At 41.7% G+C, this 17,720-nt stretch overlaps 1 protein-coding gene across 6 annotated transcripts in view; it reads left to right on the forward strand.

Annotated features, from left to right (window-relative positions):
- The window catches only part of LOC102937550 (muscular LMNA interacting protein), a 168,753-nt gene that overhangs the window by 62,069 nt on the left and 88,964 nt on the right, over positions 1-17,720 (forward strand). For 3 of the 6 annotated variants that reach the window (XM_043542376.1, XM_043542377.1, XM_043542378.1), the window contains 3 exons: positions 1,573-1,731; positions 4,337-4,723; positions 11,790-13,427. In XM_043542376.1, the coding sequence (XP_043398311.1) occupies positions 1,573-1,731; positions 4,337-4,723; positions 11,790-13,427 (2,184 nt within the window). The remainder of the gene's footprint in view (positions 1-1,572; positions 1,732-4,336; positions 4,724-11,789; positions 13,428-17,720) is intronic. The other 3 variants (XM_037894220.2, XM_043542380.1, XM_043542379.1) reach the window with 2 other exon arrangements.

Raw genomic sequence — 17,720 nt, forward strand, 5'->3', positions numbered from 1 at the left:
CCGGCAGCTACAAGGCTAGTTTTGCTTGAGTTATATGAGTGTTTTTCGTCTTTATGTCCTAAAATTGCTACTTGCTTACAGATGCAAATTACAAAGGAATATAACAAGTAGCACGTTGCTCAAATTTCTGTTTCGTTGTAAATGAGAAAACCACAGGGGGAAAAACTCATAGATTGCTGCTATTATGCTACAGCATAATTCAATTCAGTTTAGTCCTGTACTATTATGTTGTCTGAAAATTAGAATAACTACTACAATCCTGAAGTCAGATTTTAGGGATAAACTCCATGAATTCCTTCCATGTTCTTCCATCAGGAGGATGGGCTTGTAACCCTTACCCACCCATGGAAGAATCAATGGAATCTGATCCACAGTTGTCCCCAGATCTGCTATGAGGTCCTGTTGAGGCTCCACAGTAGAGGGGCCGTTTGCATCTCCTCTCATCAATCTCTGCTGGCAAGACTGCTTTATACCAGCTTCATTACAAGGGCTTCTTCTGCCAGCACTTGCCTACCAGGACCTTCTATGAAGGGGGATTTCATTGATCGGAGGGGACTGTGGGAAGTCTTGTGCTGTCTTTTAGGTGGAATTCCCATTATGTGCTGAGGCAAAAACTGAACAGCCCCACCCTCTTGACCCCAGCCTGCACTCTTCCTTCACAGTCTTTGTGTAGTACCCCAAATGGGCAGGGAAGGATGAGAAGGAGGTGGGCCCATGGCTTACCCTGACACCTTCCCATATACCTATAGGCCTGTGGGACTGGATGGCTCTGATGTGGAGGTGAGGGAGGAAGTATACTGTAATCTCTATTTGCCTGGGACACTCTTGGAAGCAGAATTCATCCCCAAACTCATCCATGGTTGGCATTGGCTCCATACCAACTTTTACTCTAGGAAGTGTGTCATTTACACATATTAGTGGTGTGGCAAAAACAATGAAGCAAGTTTGGGTTTTCTTCTATTTCCTGAATTATTTTCACAGGTAAACCAATTGGGTGTGTTGATTTTAGTTACGACGTAATTGTTTCAAGAGACAGCTGTGATAAATGACTGTGGTTTCATTAATCTGCCAGCTCTATTCCTATGTCATTTGCTACAGTTAAAGGTGCCTTGTTTCAAAAACAACTGTTTCAATTTGTGGTCCGTTCATAAGCAAAAGGTTTTTTGGCCATAGCCTGTGTTCAGGCTGGTGTAAATCTGCTGAACGCAGTAGAGTTATACAGTGGCACATGCAGACTAGTGGAGTGCAGATGCAGGAGAATTATGGAACATCAAACTGTGGGCCAAACTCACCACTGAGATACCCACAATGCAACTGTACCGATTCAATATGGCGGCACTAGGTGTGAGCCAGGACAACATTTTGTCCTTTATGAATATAATTTCTCAGATTTGATTAGAAAATACATATATTGCTAGGACACAAAACCCATCCATCGGTAAAGCTAGTGAAATAAGCATAAGGCATTAGGATGTATATTGGATCAGTCATAAGAATTAAACAGACTCTTTCTTCTTTGGTAAAAATAATCTCCATCAAGATTAAAAGCTACATTCATTATGTATCTTGTAGGTCCCCTCTGGAGAATCCGGAACCAAACCTTTGACCTTCACATTTGTTCCATCTATCGGACGACTTCCGACTCACTTTCAGGTTGTAGATGTCTGTAAACTACTTGTGAGAACTTCAGAGGAGCCAAACAATGAAAGCAGTCAAGAAATTATAAATAGGGTAGGATTTTATATTGACATAGTTTTACATTTACTTGAAAGGTATGGAAAAGTCTTCCTGACTGTCACTGAACTGGTATTGTTCCTCCTTAACCTCTTCCCTTTTGGAGTTTGAGTGTAAATTCCAGGACCATCAGAGAAGCAGCCATGTAATATACATAGAAACATGGGAGTTGCTATAATGGAGCAGACTGATGGTCTGCCTAATAAGGTATTTTGCCTTTGGTGGAGTTTATACCTGAAGTAAACCACTCCCCATATCCATAATGTGTTCTGCCAATTATGTAATGATATATCATGATGATGTGATGAGGGTGGAAAGGGGACATGAATAGGTACATTCGAATTATCATAGTGGAATACACCAATAGTAAGTCACAGAATCCTGCCTTCAGCAATGGCCACCATTGGATGCTCCACATGAAGGTGCCAGTCCCCATAATTATTCTAATTCTGCAAAAATACTGCAGTAAAATTAAAGTTTCTTCTATTTTGAAACTGCCTATGTTAAGATGGGTGCTCTACCCTTGAAATGGGGAGTACCACAGGACGCAGGTATCCTTTGCTAATTGGGACAGTCTTTGAAGTGCAACTGCTGAACAGCACAGAGGACATGTCTTACTGACTTCAGCTAGTGAGCACCTTATCTCCCGCAGACCAATATCCTGTGTAAATTTTGGATTTAGGTAGTATAACTACAAATGTTCCTCTTGATCATATATAAATAATTTTTAAAAATGCTGCTAAACCATTTGCCTCGGTGATTTCCTGTGATAGTGAATTCCCTAGGCTCACATTACGCTGCATAGGGAAATATTTCCTTTGCTTTTCATTTATTCTTGTGTTATTTGAAAGCATAAATATGAGCCTCTGATTAATTTCCACACTCCTTTTGGTCTTGTCCCTCCAAGTCTTTTTATGCTACATAGCTGGGAATGCAATTTGGTGGCACTCCAGTTCAAGTAAACATAAGCTACACATGGGGGCAAGTAGTGTGCAGACTAGGAATAGTTCCTGAACTGAATGGAAGTCTCAAGCACCTTGAACATCTTCTCCCAGGGCACAGCATTAAAAAAACGGTTGAATGTGGGCAGAGAATGGGCGTGTCTGAGGAAGTTGAGTTTAAATGTAATCCTCATCTTGCAAATAGTCACTTAGTTACTTGCTCCTTCCTTTGACCATGTAGCTGCTACTTGCAGCAGAAGTGCCAGAAACTCCCTAGAACTGGGAGGCCACCGGCACCTGAACCATGCCCCCACACATGCTCTGTCCCTTCTCCTGAACTCCCACCTTCACCGCACCTGTTTTCCCAAGGCCTGAGCTTGCTCCACCCCTTCCCCCCCAAGGTCCCGTCCTTGCTCTGCCTCTTCCCCTGAGGCTCCCACTTTTAAAAGTGATGGGGCTATGGCTCCATGACCTCCTCCCCCCACCCCGCCCCGTTTCAGCACCCCTGGCTAGCAGTGCTCTCAGGAAGCAGAATCAGGTTTCCCTGAGTTCTGTGTCCACCCATCACATTTCAGTATGCTCTAATGCAGGCAGCACTCACGTATGCTGAGCAGCATTACGACCTTCATACCCCCTTTTATTCTCCTTTCCAAACTGAGCATGGCCAAAATTTTCACAAGCGAGTCACCCAAACTCAAATTTAGATGTCGAAATAAGTGGTCTGTTTTTCGAAATAACTTATTTCCCTGTAACTCCCATTGCAGCCAATGGGAATCTAACTCTGTAGTATGCCCCTTACAGAGCATGCATATGTAAGCCCTACCGGTGATTTATTTCATACATCCATTCATCTGCCTGATCCCTTCTGCTAGGCCAGGGAAACAAAATACAGCAATCATTTCAAATATTGGATGACTCAGCAATGCATAAGACATATGCAAAGGATAACACTACTGCAGCACTTGCCGGGATAAATACTAGAAACTGAAAAAGCAGAATATTATCTGCTGTAAAAAGAACAATTGTGCTTTGTGCTAAAATGCTTACCCTTAAATGTACAGTAAAGCTTCCTGATCTCACATTCTTTTGTTTCCTCTTTCCAAAGAATGCCCTGGATTCAGGTCTTTTGTTCCTTTGTTTCTATGTATGGGTTTTGCCCCAGATTTCTCTGTCAGATAGTTGTGAGTGGTATTGTCTGCTCTTGTGGATCCCACAGTCAGAATTCCATCCCCATCATGTCTGCTTTAGGCTGGCCTCACAGCTCATTCTGCTTGACTGCACCCCATCCTCCCTCCCAATTGCAATGTTATTCCCAACATCAAATCCAATCTATTGTTTTGACTTGAGTCTCCCATTTCTGCGTTATGTAGCTAGAAAGGCGACAAGTGTCTCCCTTTATAACAGATTTAATGTATGGGCCAGTGTGTTGGTGGGAGGGAAGGTGCCGGGAGTGGGAAAGCATGCTAGTGGAACAATAGAACAGCCAACTTCTGTTCTCTCGGACACACCCAGCCTAGGCTGGAGCCTGAGATCTTGGCTTATCTTCTGGGAGATTGGTAGCATAGTGCCAGCTAGTGCTGCAACCTAAAGGTTCCTTCTGTTTTTATGGAGAAACAAATAATATTCAGCTAAAATAGAATTTATTTTAATGTGTTTTGCAGTCTACCATAGTCTCTGATGACCTGGCCTTAAAAAGTGGAATCAGGCAAGACAGTGAATCCACCTATCACGCAGGCACCAGCCAAAAGATTTTCCAGCCAAAAGAATATAAGATGAGCAAAGGAGACATGCAGGAGAGTGACCTTTTCAAGGCTGAGTTTGTCTTTATTACGGACTCTGATGAAGGAGATGAAGAGACCGTTTCCAGAAACAGTGTTCAGCAGCCTTCTGTAGGTCATGGCACTGGACATGCGAGATGTCAGCTATTGCCTACCTCCCACGTTTCTTCTGGCGGTGAGTCAAGCAAACCTCATGGTGACCTGAATGTTCCTGAGACACAATGTGCTGCGCTGTCACACAGTGCTACCCGTTCTCCCAAACAACGCCAGGTAAGTTATTATTTTAACTCTCCTGTGTGGGTGGGGTATGCATGTCAACTTTTCCTTGCCATCTCCTTTGGGATGTGGTCATCCAGTTCAGCTCAGGATGGATGTTGATTACTGGCTGCTTTTTGTGGATTATTAGTAACTTCTCTCTTTTGCCACAGTCAATAGTTCTACATTTCTACCTAAAAGTGGGTATGTGTCTCACAGTAGAGAGGGTGTATAAAGGGAGCTGTTAGCAGGGGTGGAGGTGAGTAGCTGGTGCAGATCTGTTAATCTTTTTCTTCTTGCCTCTCTGATCTACTCATCACAACACAACCTAAAGGTGTAGGGCTAGATTCTCAATTTGTGAAAATTGGCATAGCTCCATTGAAATCAATGGATCTTGGAGCTAAGCTAATTTACCACTGAGGCTCTGGTATGTGAATTTTCCCTTCTCTGAAACTTATGCAGTCATTGACGTCTGCGCAAAGAGGGTGTAAAATGCTTCTGTTCTAAATTAGTGTCATTTTTCATTGTCTTTGCACGGGTGTAAACGACAACTCAAGGTGCAAGGCCCATTCTGTGGGCTTGTCTTCACTGCAACAGTTAGTACACTGGAGTTACTGCACTTAACTAATTCAAGTGAGAGTGAGCCCACTTCAGAACCACACTTGGAGTTACAAATAGTGATTGGATTAGCAGCACAGAGTGACTGGATTAACAGAATGATTAGAGTGGATTAGCTGCTGATGAATTGCTGTAATTTGAGCTGCAATACACCCTCCCCCCGCTCCCCTTCCCCCCCCCCCCCCCACCATTAGCCAGGGAGTTTGAGTTCAAAGCACCACTTCACTGAAGCTACAGATTGTTTTGTGTGGATGGGAGTTGAGTTAAGGGTAACCCTTGAATTATAACTCAAGCTAACTACTGTGAAGACACACCCTCTGTTATCCTATACATGGCACATGGTTTTATATTAGGCAAAGTTTAGGACTCTAAAGAAAAAAAAACTAATGGTGTTCAGAGTTTATTTTATTTGGAGATGGATGCATTTGAACCAGAGGGTAAATAAATTGTGCATACATTCAGAAACTTGACTTCTGATGTTTCTGCAAGGAGCACAGATAGTCTCCAGGGAATTGTAGATGGGGAAATAATGTTCTCTTTTTTAAAACATAATTGGCCAGATCCTCAATTGGTGTAAATTGATGTAAATCCCTTCACTTCAATAGAGCTGTGCTAGTCCGAAAATCCAGCCCTTTGATGTTTCTAAAGAGAAAATAAGACCTGTTGCTTTCTCTAACAAAATGAATAATTCTTGATGTCCAAGGCTCAACTCCTGATGTCCTTATTCAGTTTTTACTCAAATTCCCAGTGATCTCAATGTTCTCATGTGACTTTGTGACTGAGTAAAACCGAAAAGAAAGGAGCTTAGGATATAATCCTTCACGAGGAATTATTCATTGGGCTGTGCTCAGTCCTAGTGAAGTCAATGGAAGTATGATGGGAAATACAAACCCCACACTGGGCAGCACAGGGCTAAGGAATTAATGTGGGTTTAGGCAGCTGTGCCCCACAACATATGTGAGAGATGTCAGTATTGGAGAGAGGAGCTTAAAAGGGAGAAGACCAGCTCAGTTCGTGGCACATGAGTCAGGAGAGCAGGTCTCCAGTCCTCAGGTCTTGGAGCAAGGATTGGATAAAGGCAAGAAGTCCTCAGCTGAGCACTGCCTGGAGACCCCTCCCTGAAGGAAGCACGGATCTGTTGTGGATCCACCTGTGATAAGACTATTGTTTTATACTACTGGTGACCTTAGTTTGGCCCACAGCTTTGCAGAAGCATTCTGGATGAGAGCTTTACCATATCTGTGGGATGACTTGTTGGTGTGGGTTTGTTGACAACCACCAAGAGGGTGGACTATCTGGGGCTTAGTCTGAGGACAGAGCCTCGTGAGACTTGACTGGCATACAGGAACACCTGGACACCGCAGAGCAGAGGCCTGGGGGAGTGCTAAGGCCTGGTTCAGGTCCTAGGGGGTGCCCTGGGATAGGAACCCTCCTGATAGGAAGTGTTGCCTGTGTAAGAAACAAAAGAATTGGTCCTTGATGAGGCAGCTTACAAGAAATGAAAGATCTAGAAGATGAAAATTTACTTGTGGTACTTTGAGTCCACACAGATCATGGAAGGGTTAGTTAGGAATTTTCTCCAGTAGCAGCTATCAAATATATGGCAAAGCTTTTATAAGGGAAACAGAGAGTAATATACATGCCATAGTTTCTTAATGAGTTTTTGATCGTCTGACAAGCAATAGGAGACTTGATTGGCAGTGTAGGAAAAAAAATGTAGCCTCTGGCCTTCTGTGCAGAGTTTGGAAGAATTCAAATAAAGTCTGTTCAACTGTATTAATCCTATACCTGAGTTTATACAGGGTAAATGTTTATTATGCCTGATGTGTATGCCTCAAGTGTATACCTTTCTATGTCATTGTTCTAAAGACACATGGCTGACAGATCAACAACTTTATGTACTCTTCCCATCTTCTTTATTGTCTAAATAATATCTGTTATGATATGAATATCTATGATAAATAGAATACATTTTGACTAAGCTGCTTTTTTCTGGTGTTCAAAGTCCATCTCTACTGAGCTCCTCTCAATATTTCTATGGTAACTCGCTTGCTTTTAGTGGTTTAGTATTTAGTGTAGTGATTAACCCTAAAATGAAGGGAAATTATGAAAATTTAAAATGGCTACGTTACTTATACCAGGTTTAGTGGCACGCGCCTATAATTCCAACTACTTGAGAGGCTAAGGCTGGCAGATTGCTTGAGCTCAGGGGTTCTGGGCTGCGATATGCTATGCCGATCACGTGTCCGGTGCCACTGACAGCCTGGCCAGTGGGTGGCTGAAGGGCTGGCTAACAACACGAACGATGCACTGTGATCAGCGCTCTCTCTAGGAGGACTGATTGGACAAGGTGATATTACTTATCTGCTAGTAAATTTACTGGTATTATTGACAGAGGTGTCTCTTACATAGGAGTCTACATTGTAAAATGATCTTGGTTACAAAATCAGCATTGTGGTCAACTTTGGTGATTGTACATATACTACAACATTTGTTTAAAAGAATCACTAACATCTTCATTTCCTGTTGGTGGGGGAAGGAGAACAATGACTGACACTGAAGTAAACAGATGTTCCAAACACCCTTAACTTGCTTGACCATTGCTGCAAAAAAAAATTAATGTCATATTCAAAGTATGAAAAGCAGTTCAGTATTTCAAATTTAATAACTTATTAGTTATCACTTCTTCTGCTCCCCTCACTTCTTGTAAGCCTGAAGTGGTTGTTGAAGTAGCCAGGAATCATGAGGCAGGCAGTGACCATAAATCAGCCAGTTCTCTCCGTTTTCTCTTCTGTAACGCTCATGCTCCGCCCACATGTCATAATGGAGCACCAGTTGCCCCAGAAGCGAGAAGCCACTAGATCAACTCATGTGTTAATGAATTACTAACAGATCAAATGTTTAGTAATAGGGAGGAGCAAACAAATAATATTCCATGTTAAAACATGGCAGATGTGAGTTTAGATTCACCTGATGAATGATGGCAGATGCACATAAGGCTGCAGGGTGGCTCATCTTTTGTAGTTGTGTATGAGGGCATGGAGAGAACATTCCCTCATTTCCCCCTTGTGCCCTTACACAAACCCAGACACCTTGTGACTAGAGGGTATAGGTTCTCCCCAACCCCTTCTGCATCTGCCAGCAAAGCTGGTCATCCATAGATGGGAGTGAATGGTGCACCCTCTCTCTTTGTACAGGCTCTTGCTTTAGGCCATAATCTAGCCCTTATAAAACAAAATAAACTACAATAATCTGTAGTTTATCAGCATTCTGGATTCTGCTCTCATGGTATCTTTGAGAGTCTGCTTTTCACATTGGCTCCCACTTCACAGACACAATGAAATTTACAAGAACACTCACTTTTTAAAGGAAATGTAAAAGTTTCAATATCAGATCTCTGTGTTTGTCTTTGGGTAACCTACATGGAAATCCCAGGTTACAAGGCAGGATGTCCCAGATGTTCTTTTTCTGACCCTGTTATGATGGGAGATTCCATGAAATAGCTAATAGGAAAGCTATCCATTAACACTTTAAAAACTCATTAACCTTTTGATGAATTCAGCCCAGTGTTTCATGTCCTTACTGATCATAAGCAGAAGTAGTAGAAGAAATACAGTCTGTTTACATATCTCTTACATGCCCCACACTGTATAGGTGCCCCACAGAAACAAACACCTAACATAAAAGATTAATTCTTATTATGGCATTGGATTTCAGGTTCGGTAGTCTTGCCAATAATTTTGCAAGGTCATAGTCTGTGTGTGTGTGTATATATATAAAACATATATATATATATGTAGATGTGTGTATTTAAAACCCAGTTATAAACATAATTATGAGAAATCTAAAAAACAAGGTGCCCATCAAAGAGTTCAGTGTTGCTTCAGCTAGATTGTAAGATCCTTGAAGTAGGGGACATACTGTTTTATGTTTGTAAACTGCCAAGTCCATTGCTCAATAGATGATAAAAATAGTAAGAAGCAAACAGAATGCCAGATACATTCTTCCCTCTAAACTGCCACTGAACAAATTCCTTATTATGGTGATAGCACAGTGTTGCAGGAGGTGCTGCATGAGACATTAAAAATGAGGACCTAACCACTTCTAGGACCTGATTCTTGTTTATACAAAGGCACTTCCTACAGCTTTGGCACTATAGAGAGGCATTGAAGTAGGAGCAAATTACATCTACCCCCACTTTCAGGCCAGTGGTGTAAAGAGGCTATAATGAATCATAGAATCATAGAATATCAGGGTTGGAAGGGACCCCAGAAGGTCATCTAGTCCAACCCCCTGCTCGAAGCAGGACCAAGTCCCAGTTAAATCATCCCAGCCAGGGCTTTGTCAAGCCTGACCTTAAAAACCTCTAAGGAAGGAGATTCTACCACCTCCCTAGGTAACGCATTCCAGTGTTTCACCACCCTCTTAATGAAAATGTTTTTCCTAATATCCAATCTAAACCTCCCCCATTGCAACTTGAGACCATTACTCCTCGTTCTGTCATCTGCTACCATTGAGAACAGTCTAGATCCATCCTCTTTGGAACCCCCTTTCAGGTAGTTGAAAGCAGCTATCAAATCCCCCCTCATGAATCAGGCTCCTAATCTTTAAAGGTCCAAATATACTTTATATAAGACAGCAGTTCTCCACCGGGGTCTGGGGCCCCCTGGGGGGCCTCAAGCAGGTTTCAGGGGGTCTGCCAAGCGGAGCCGGTGTTAGACTCGCTGGGGCCCAGGGCAGAAAGCCAAAGCCGGGAGGTGCGGTGCTAAAGCCTGGGGGCCCAAGCCCTGCCACCTGCAGGTGAAGCCAAAGTCTGAGCAACTTAGCTTAATGGGGCCCCCTGTGGCATGGGACCCCAGGTAATTGCCCTGTTTGCTATCCCCTCCCCCCCAATGCTGGCCCTGGCTTTTATAGGCATTGAAATAGTTGTTGTGGCACAGCTGGGCTGTGAAATTTTTATAGCGGGGGGGGGAGGCTCAGAAAGAAAAAGGTTGAGAACCCCTGCTGTAAGAAATGGGGTCTTAGCTCTAGCATCCTGAGCAAATTCCATGTTCCTGTCGGCACTTGTATTCGCTCTTTCTGTTTCCTCGACAGATTCTGCTCTTCCTTGCAATCCTTATGTGTTGGTTGGCAGCTGATGCAGTCAACCTGAGAGGAAGCTACATTTCAGCAGAGTGTGACTTGATCTATGTACACATTCACCACATCATCTATGTGGTCACCTTTTAAAAGTGAACAATAGTTACCACACAGTGTCACGGTTTCTCCCTGTACTTAACAAAGGAAATACAATACCTCTTAGAAATTGCTGACTTAGTTTTAACCATTATGTTTTCATTTAATTATTTTCAGCAGTATCAAGAGAAAATAGAAATGGTGCTCACTGCATATCAAGGGCCTAGTCTCACTCCTATGGAAGCTAGTGGCAGTTGTTCCATTGACTTCAGTGGACGCAAGATCAGGCCGGAAGTTTTTTAAGTGGTTCAGGACTGTCTGGAATAAAAGATGTTCGATCACCCTCCGATAATATTATTATTTAGAAGTATTTGTTAAAATTTGAAAGTAGATGAGTAATGTGTAGAAATTGTTTGTTATAAAAACTGAACAAGAACCTGCAAACCTCCTCCTCCTTATTTGTCTGACACAAATGTAATACAGCAGTAGTTATTAAAGTGTGGTATGCTGCAAAGACTAGTTTTTATTTTAATTGCAAACCCAGCAACATATCAACTCGTTATCTGACAAATTCTAAACCATATGGACTAAATCTTGAAGTACTTACTCAGGAAAATCATTGCCTGACTAAGGACATCCATACATAGTCATATAAACTGTAGTGGGTTTCTACTGTATTTTCAGTGGAGGGAGATATCTTTCACATGTAATTATGACATTACAAGAGGTAATCCTTTTGATAACAGATGGTTTGAATTCTATCACCCTTATTCACATTGTGTAGGACCTTATTTCATGAACAGAATTGGACACTAAATATATTATAGATATTTAGGGCCACATTCTGCTCTCACACCAATGTAACTATTGTTGTGATCACTGATCACTATATATATATATATATATATATATGTGTGTGTGTGTGGGGGGGGGGGACCATAACTTCTAGTTGCATCATATGCTTACTGACAGCATGATTACTTCAGTTTTTGCTTAAATGGGAAATACAATAGCCTGGAACCTAGAGAAGTGGTAACTTGTTTATGGAAGCAAAACAAAATCTCCATCAAAATAATTTAAGTGCACAAGTTGTTTGTTCTGAATCCTGTCTCATTAGAAAGCAGCCCACCAGGCTGTGTTACTGACAGTTAAGATACCCCGGTGCTGTTAGCCCACAATATAGTACTAATATAAATACTTTATGCATGATCATGCAACCGATATGTAAGATTTTAACAGTTTCCCTCATCTCACTCTATTTTAACACTTCTCTTTCTTTTTTCCCCAGTTAACTTCTCCTTCTACTTTTGATCATCTTTTTCATAAACCACCTGCTGCCTGCTTAATTTCTCCAACTAAACTGAAAGTAGAATGTGAGATTGTTAACCCGAAACAAGCCTCTTCTCTGGAAGAATCCTATAACAAGTGGCAGTCTGCAGCTAGGTCTTCTAAACAAGATTCATCTACGTGTTTTCAGGCTACTGCTCACAGTTCACCTCTTTACATGCCTCAGAGACCCCCATCTGTATTAAACAGCCCTTCTTCCAGTACTCAATTCTCCAATAACCTTCAAATGCCAAATATTGCTATGCCTAACTATGTTTACAATATGTCTGAATTCACAGCATCATCAGATCCAAGCAAGAGTCCAACTCCAGTTTCATATTTTCCCAATTCAGCAGGAATGCCAGGTTCTCCAGATCAGTCTGTATCTCCCTGTTCTTCTAAGAAATTTAACACATTTTTCACCATCCCTGTCCATATCACAGCACATTCATTATCACCTAGTCCTAAACCACTGTCCTCCCCATTTTATGGTTCCTCCTCAACCATATGTAGTGTAAATGAGCCTTGTAGCAGGATGTCATCTAGTGGAAATCTGCTGAAGTCAGGAATTAGATCCCCTCTGCCAACCAGACTCTCCCTTTTAACTGCTATTCTGAAGTCAGGCCCATCTCAGCAAAGACCACTCTCCCCTGCATCCTGTCCCCCTACCTTTTCTCCTAACTCCCTTCGCTCCTCAACATGCACAATAGATCAAAAGTTTAAAACAAGTCCCCCTACTCCTAAGAAATCTGCCTCAAGCTTTTCTATTAAGTCAAACTCTCCAAGCCAAGAGGAACATTGGCCTTCGCTATTGTCTCACTCACCCATTCATGTGCCTTTGTCCTCAAAGCCCATTTCTACTCCTCGGGCTAGATCCCTTTCCCCTAAAAAGCACCTTCATGCCAGAACACTTTCTCCTGACTCATTATATCCTCTGTCATCCACCATTTCTCCCTATAGGAAAACAGTTGTGTCTCCCCTGTTACAACCCAAATCATCTTCAGTGCCGCCCCCTGTCCCAAGACACTCTTCTTCCCTTTACCCTGCACTTTCTCCTACAAAACCATTGCCTTACCCTGTCCACAAACCCCAAAGGCCTGAAAAGTCTAGGAGAGTCCACACCTACTCACCCACTTTCACTTGTAAATCATACCCTTTAGCCTCTCCTGCCAATGAAAAAGGCATATTCTCCCCTATCCTAGAAAAATGTTCCTCCTCTTCTCCAAATCTTATGCATCCAACCTATAAATCAAAAGCAGGTTCATCCCAGATGTCTGCTCAGGAACTGAATCCAGTCTCCCCTACCCCTTCAAATGTCTCAACCCATTGGTCTTCCTCACCTGCTACTTCTACATCGCCTATTTGCCCACCCTATAATATTCATTCCCACTCACCACAACTTAATTCCTCCTCACTACACCCAAAACATAGAGTTTATTCATCAGCTGCAAGACCTAAGCAGTTGCCCACTATATCAGTAACACCATATAGATCTCCTGTCCCAGGCCAGTCACCTTGTACACCGTTGTCAAGATCCAGGGAGCTGAGTTCACCTAAGTCTTTTTCCCGGCCTCCTGATCATGAAAGCCTGAAACCCAAGGTACTTGTCTTGCATGCTTATTTTCTAATAGACCTTTGTCTTCATACAAAAATTTACATAGTAAAATTAAGCAACTGGGTAATTGTTTTAAAAGAGAAAAACTTACTGTACTAATGGTGTAAATGCAAAATCATAACATCACATGTTACTAACAGCATGTTTTACATTATGGAAGCAGCCATGTCAAGAGTTTGTAGTGTAAAAAGATATTGTCAGTGGGTGGGAGGAGGAGCTGGTGGAGATTGACTTGTTGGCAGTTGTTTGGCAATAGATTTGATTATCTTTAATTGTTATAAAACTCAGGTAAAACAGTGCTGGATATAATATTAATAACTAAACATCTTCTGTGCAAGTTAAGAGAGCAGATGTAAGTCAGCATAGTTCCCCATTGAAAACAATGGAAGTGCACTGATTTATATCAGCTGAGGTGAGGCAGAGAAAGAATCTATCTGTTCTCTCAGTTTTCACTTGTTGATCTCTGCTGCTGTTATGCCCAGTCCTGGCAGCCTGCTACAGTTTTGGCTAAAATCCCAACTCTTCTGCAGCTCTGTCCTAATCTTTTGCCTCATTCTGCTGTGTCCACGTGCTGAAGAAGAGCACTGTGTAGCTTGAAATCTTGTCTCTCTCACCAACAGAAGTTGGTCCAATGAAAGATATTCCCTCGATCCACTTGTCTCTCTGCTACACTATAGATACCTCACCTCTACTAACTTGGTTGGTAAAGTGCTGACTTGATTCTTATGCTTCTGTGTTGTAAATTCTTAATGTTGTAAATTCTGTATTACGAAAAAAGAACCCACCCCAACTGCATTTGCTGCTTCAGATATGTCTGCCCTGCACTCTGCTGAATCAGCTGTGCCTCCTGCTCTTTGCCCTCCATAAGAAGAGGGGGAGAGTCCCATCAGAGGGAGGACAAGCAGTAAAGGGAATTGTGTAAGAGGATTTAGACATCAGTAACTTTTAAAATGCTTGATGTGGAGTGTGGAGTAAGAAAGAAAGAATGGGAGGGGGGGAAGAAAGGGAAAGTGTGTGGGCCAAAAAGGATGCAACAGATGTGTACAGGTGAGAACTAAGGGAGCTAGAAAACGCAAAAGAAAAGATGACAACAGAAGCAAATAGAATTCATGGTTTTCTGTCCTCCTTAGCCAGGATTCTGCGCTCTCCATTTTTCTTTATTTCTCTTCTTTCTTACCCCTCGGCTCTCCTATTACAGCTGGAGTATAGTTACGATCTTCGGAATGATGTCATACTTTATCGAATTACTGTAATTATCAAATTACTGTAATATCTTTCATTGGACCAACTTCTGTTGGTGAAAGACAAGCTCTTGAGCTTTCATAGATTTCCTCTACAACTCACATTCTCTTGTGAGCAGAATACGATCTCTTTAATGTTCAAGTCAAACTTTCAAACTCAGGATATTTGAGTGTGATTGAAATTTGACTAGACAAGCTCAGCCATCCCTAAATTTGAGAGAGCTGCTATTCTGTGGAGTTTTACAGGCTTTAGAGATCTTGGTAAAGAAGTGTTTTATAAGCAAGGAGAGAATTAAGGCAAAGAATGTTAGACCCACTGCAAAGCTGGGTCTGACCTAGTTTTTGTCAAACAATAGAAGTGAGAGGCCATGAAGTCACTACTGACTTTACTCAAAAAATAGACAGCATTTTTATTGAAATTTGTCATTGCATGGTAGCTAAAAATATTTTTTCTGTATATTCTCATTTATATTTTGACATTGAAATATAAGTTTTCAACATGATCCCCATAATAATTATACTCCACTGTATCTGTGAGTGAGCAAGAGGCCCATCAGTTACACTCTGTGTGGCAAACCCTGCCCTCTCCTCCATGGGTACAAAGGGGATATATATAACTAGCATGGTATATTCCTTACAATCAGAAAGAAAAGAAAAGCAGAGCTGGCAACTGAATGTTTTAATCAGTATTTTGCATTAAAGTTGACATTTTCCCTCAGTAAAAATTAAATCTGGTCAATATGTTCTGTATAATTCCTGTCCTTTTTGTAGCAAGTCTTTGTTGAATTAATAGCAGCATAAATGGCTCATCACCCAAATCTGTCATGTTACATTAAGACACTTTTTCTGTAAACCAAACTCTGCTGATGAGAAAGCATTATTACTTCGATTTTGTGTTACCGAAACAGTTTGGGCGGGAGTGCGGAAAGCACGTCAGCTAGTAAAGATTCGTTTTAATAAATGAAAAACTAGTGGTGATGCAGCAATAAAGCTGAAAAATCAAGCACTCAAAAGTCAGCACATTCCAAAAGTTAAGGTTTCTCCTTCAGTGTTAGCTCAGCCACGTTGTACATACTCAGATCTACAGTTTGTTACAGCAGGCAGTAATAATCAGCCACTACGGTCTCTGTGCAGCACTTAGTGGTAAAATCACACAGATTGGGGAGGAAGAGACCTGTGGACTCCACATATTGCTGGAATTGTCTCACCTCAAGCCTTACAAAAAAAGGAAGATTTGAGAGAGAGTGGTAACCAGCATCAACAAATGAGCAAAGGCCTACCAAACCAGTGAGCTTGTGGAGCTCTTGGGCCAACCCAGTGAAAACAGGGGAGGGAAGTGTTGAATTGATACGGTCATCCGCCATTAATTAATTCATAGATGTTAAAGCCAGAAGAGAACCTGTACAACACAGGCCATAGAATTTCATTCAGAGATTCCTGCACCAAGCCTGTAATTTGTGGCTGCACAAGATCATTTCTTTTGGAAAAACATCCAATCTTGATTAGAGTTCAAGTGATGGAGCATCCACCATATCTCTGGGGAAGTTGGTCCAATGGTTAATTATTGGTAAATATTACTGATAAAAATTGTGCAGTATTTCTAGTTTGAATTTGACTAGCTTGAGCTAGTTATAATTGTCACAACTTCTTGGACATGCTAAAGGCTGTTAGGAGCTTCTACCTGATGCAACTTGATCCAGGAAACCATGTTGTAACTGGATTGTGAACACTGTACCTCACCCACCTAGTCTCTGTGAGAAAAAGGGCAGAGAAAGGGGGAGAGAACATCTCAGGTGGAAAAATTAAAACAATATCTAAACCATGTTAAACCATCTTGTATGTGTTGTGAAGTGTGCAGCTCATTTTGGGGCACCATGTTCTAATAAATATAATGAATTAGTGTTTGAATCAAAAGGAAAATGGGGAAAATGACTCCTCTATAGCAGTTCAGCCCTGCTCTGGATATCTTTAAATCATCCCTGCCAGTGGCACTTCTGTCCTCATCTCTTAAAAGATATGATTCAGCAAAATGCTTACACACGTATATGATTTAAGCATGTGAGTGGTCCCATTGACTTGCTGGTCTCATATCCTTCACCTGAAAGCTTGACATCAACAGAACTATTCATGTGCTTAAAATTACATATATGCTTAAGTGTGTTGCTGGATGTGGCCACAGATTCTTCTGAAGACCATATTTTTTTACCTATGGTACAGACCATCTGTTAGGGGGCTTATTCCTTCACCCACTTACTTCCCTGGTCCTTCTCACATGAACAGAGAGCAACAATACCCGAAGTCCAAAGGTGCAAACAATTCGATGTTTATTGGGGTGAACTTCCAGCAAGCATGATTCCAGTTTCCTTCCTTAGTATCCTCCTTCCCAGCTCTGACACCACAGAGCCTTACATCTGTGTCCCTGTTCCCATTCCTGCCCTTAGCCAAACATGATTCCAATTTCCTTACTCCCATTCCCTGTTCCCATTTCCCCCTTTAGCAAAACATGATTCCAATTTCTCCACTCCCATTCCCTGTTCCCATCTCTCCTCTTTAGCAAAACATGATTCCAATTTCTCCACCCCCATTCCCTGTTCCCATCTCTCCCACACACACGCCCACCCCCTCCCACCCAGGCCCACTCACTTCCTCATTGACTACAGATTATATAGTAAAACTTGAGTTCTGCTTAGCTATACCTTAACCAATCATTTTCCTGAAATTTAACTAACCAATCCTAACGTATTGTAACATGATTATGTAACCAATTATATCCCTCCACCTTAATTAGTTTACACCCAGCAAAATTAATTATACAGCAGACAGGAACAATCACAGAACCAGACAAAGATTATACAGACAAACAATAACAAAGTGGGAACTATAATGACAAAACAATACAGAAGTGAGGATTTCACATCCCAGTATTGATAAGTGAGTTCTTGCCAGACAGGATGCTGTTTCCTTTTACATTTTCTAGGCACTTCCCTTTCTCTGGAGGTGATAGGAATTATCAGGACAGGATTGTATTCCTAACAGC

Source organism: Chelonia mydas, chromosome 3, assembly GCF_015237465.2.
Source record: "Chelonia mydas isolate rCheMyd1 chromosome 3, rCheMyd1.pri.v2, whole genome shotgun sequence".
NCBI lineage: Eukaryota > Metazoa > Chordata > Testudines > Cheloniidae > Chelonia > Chelonia mydas.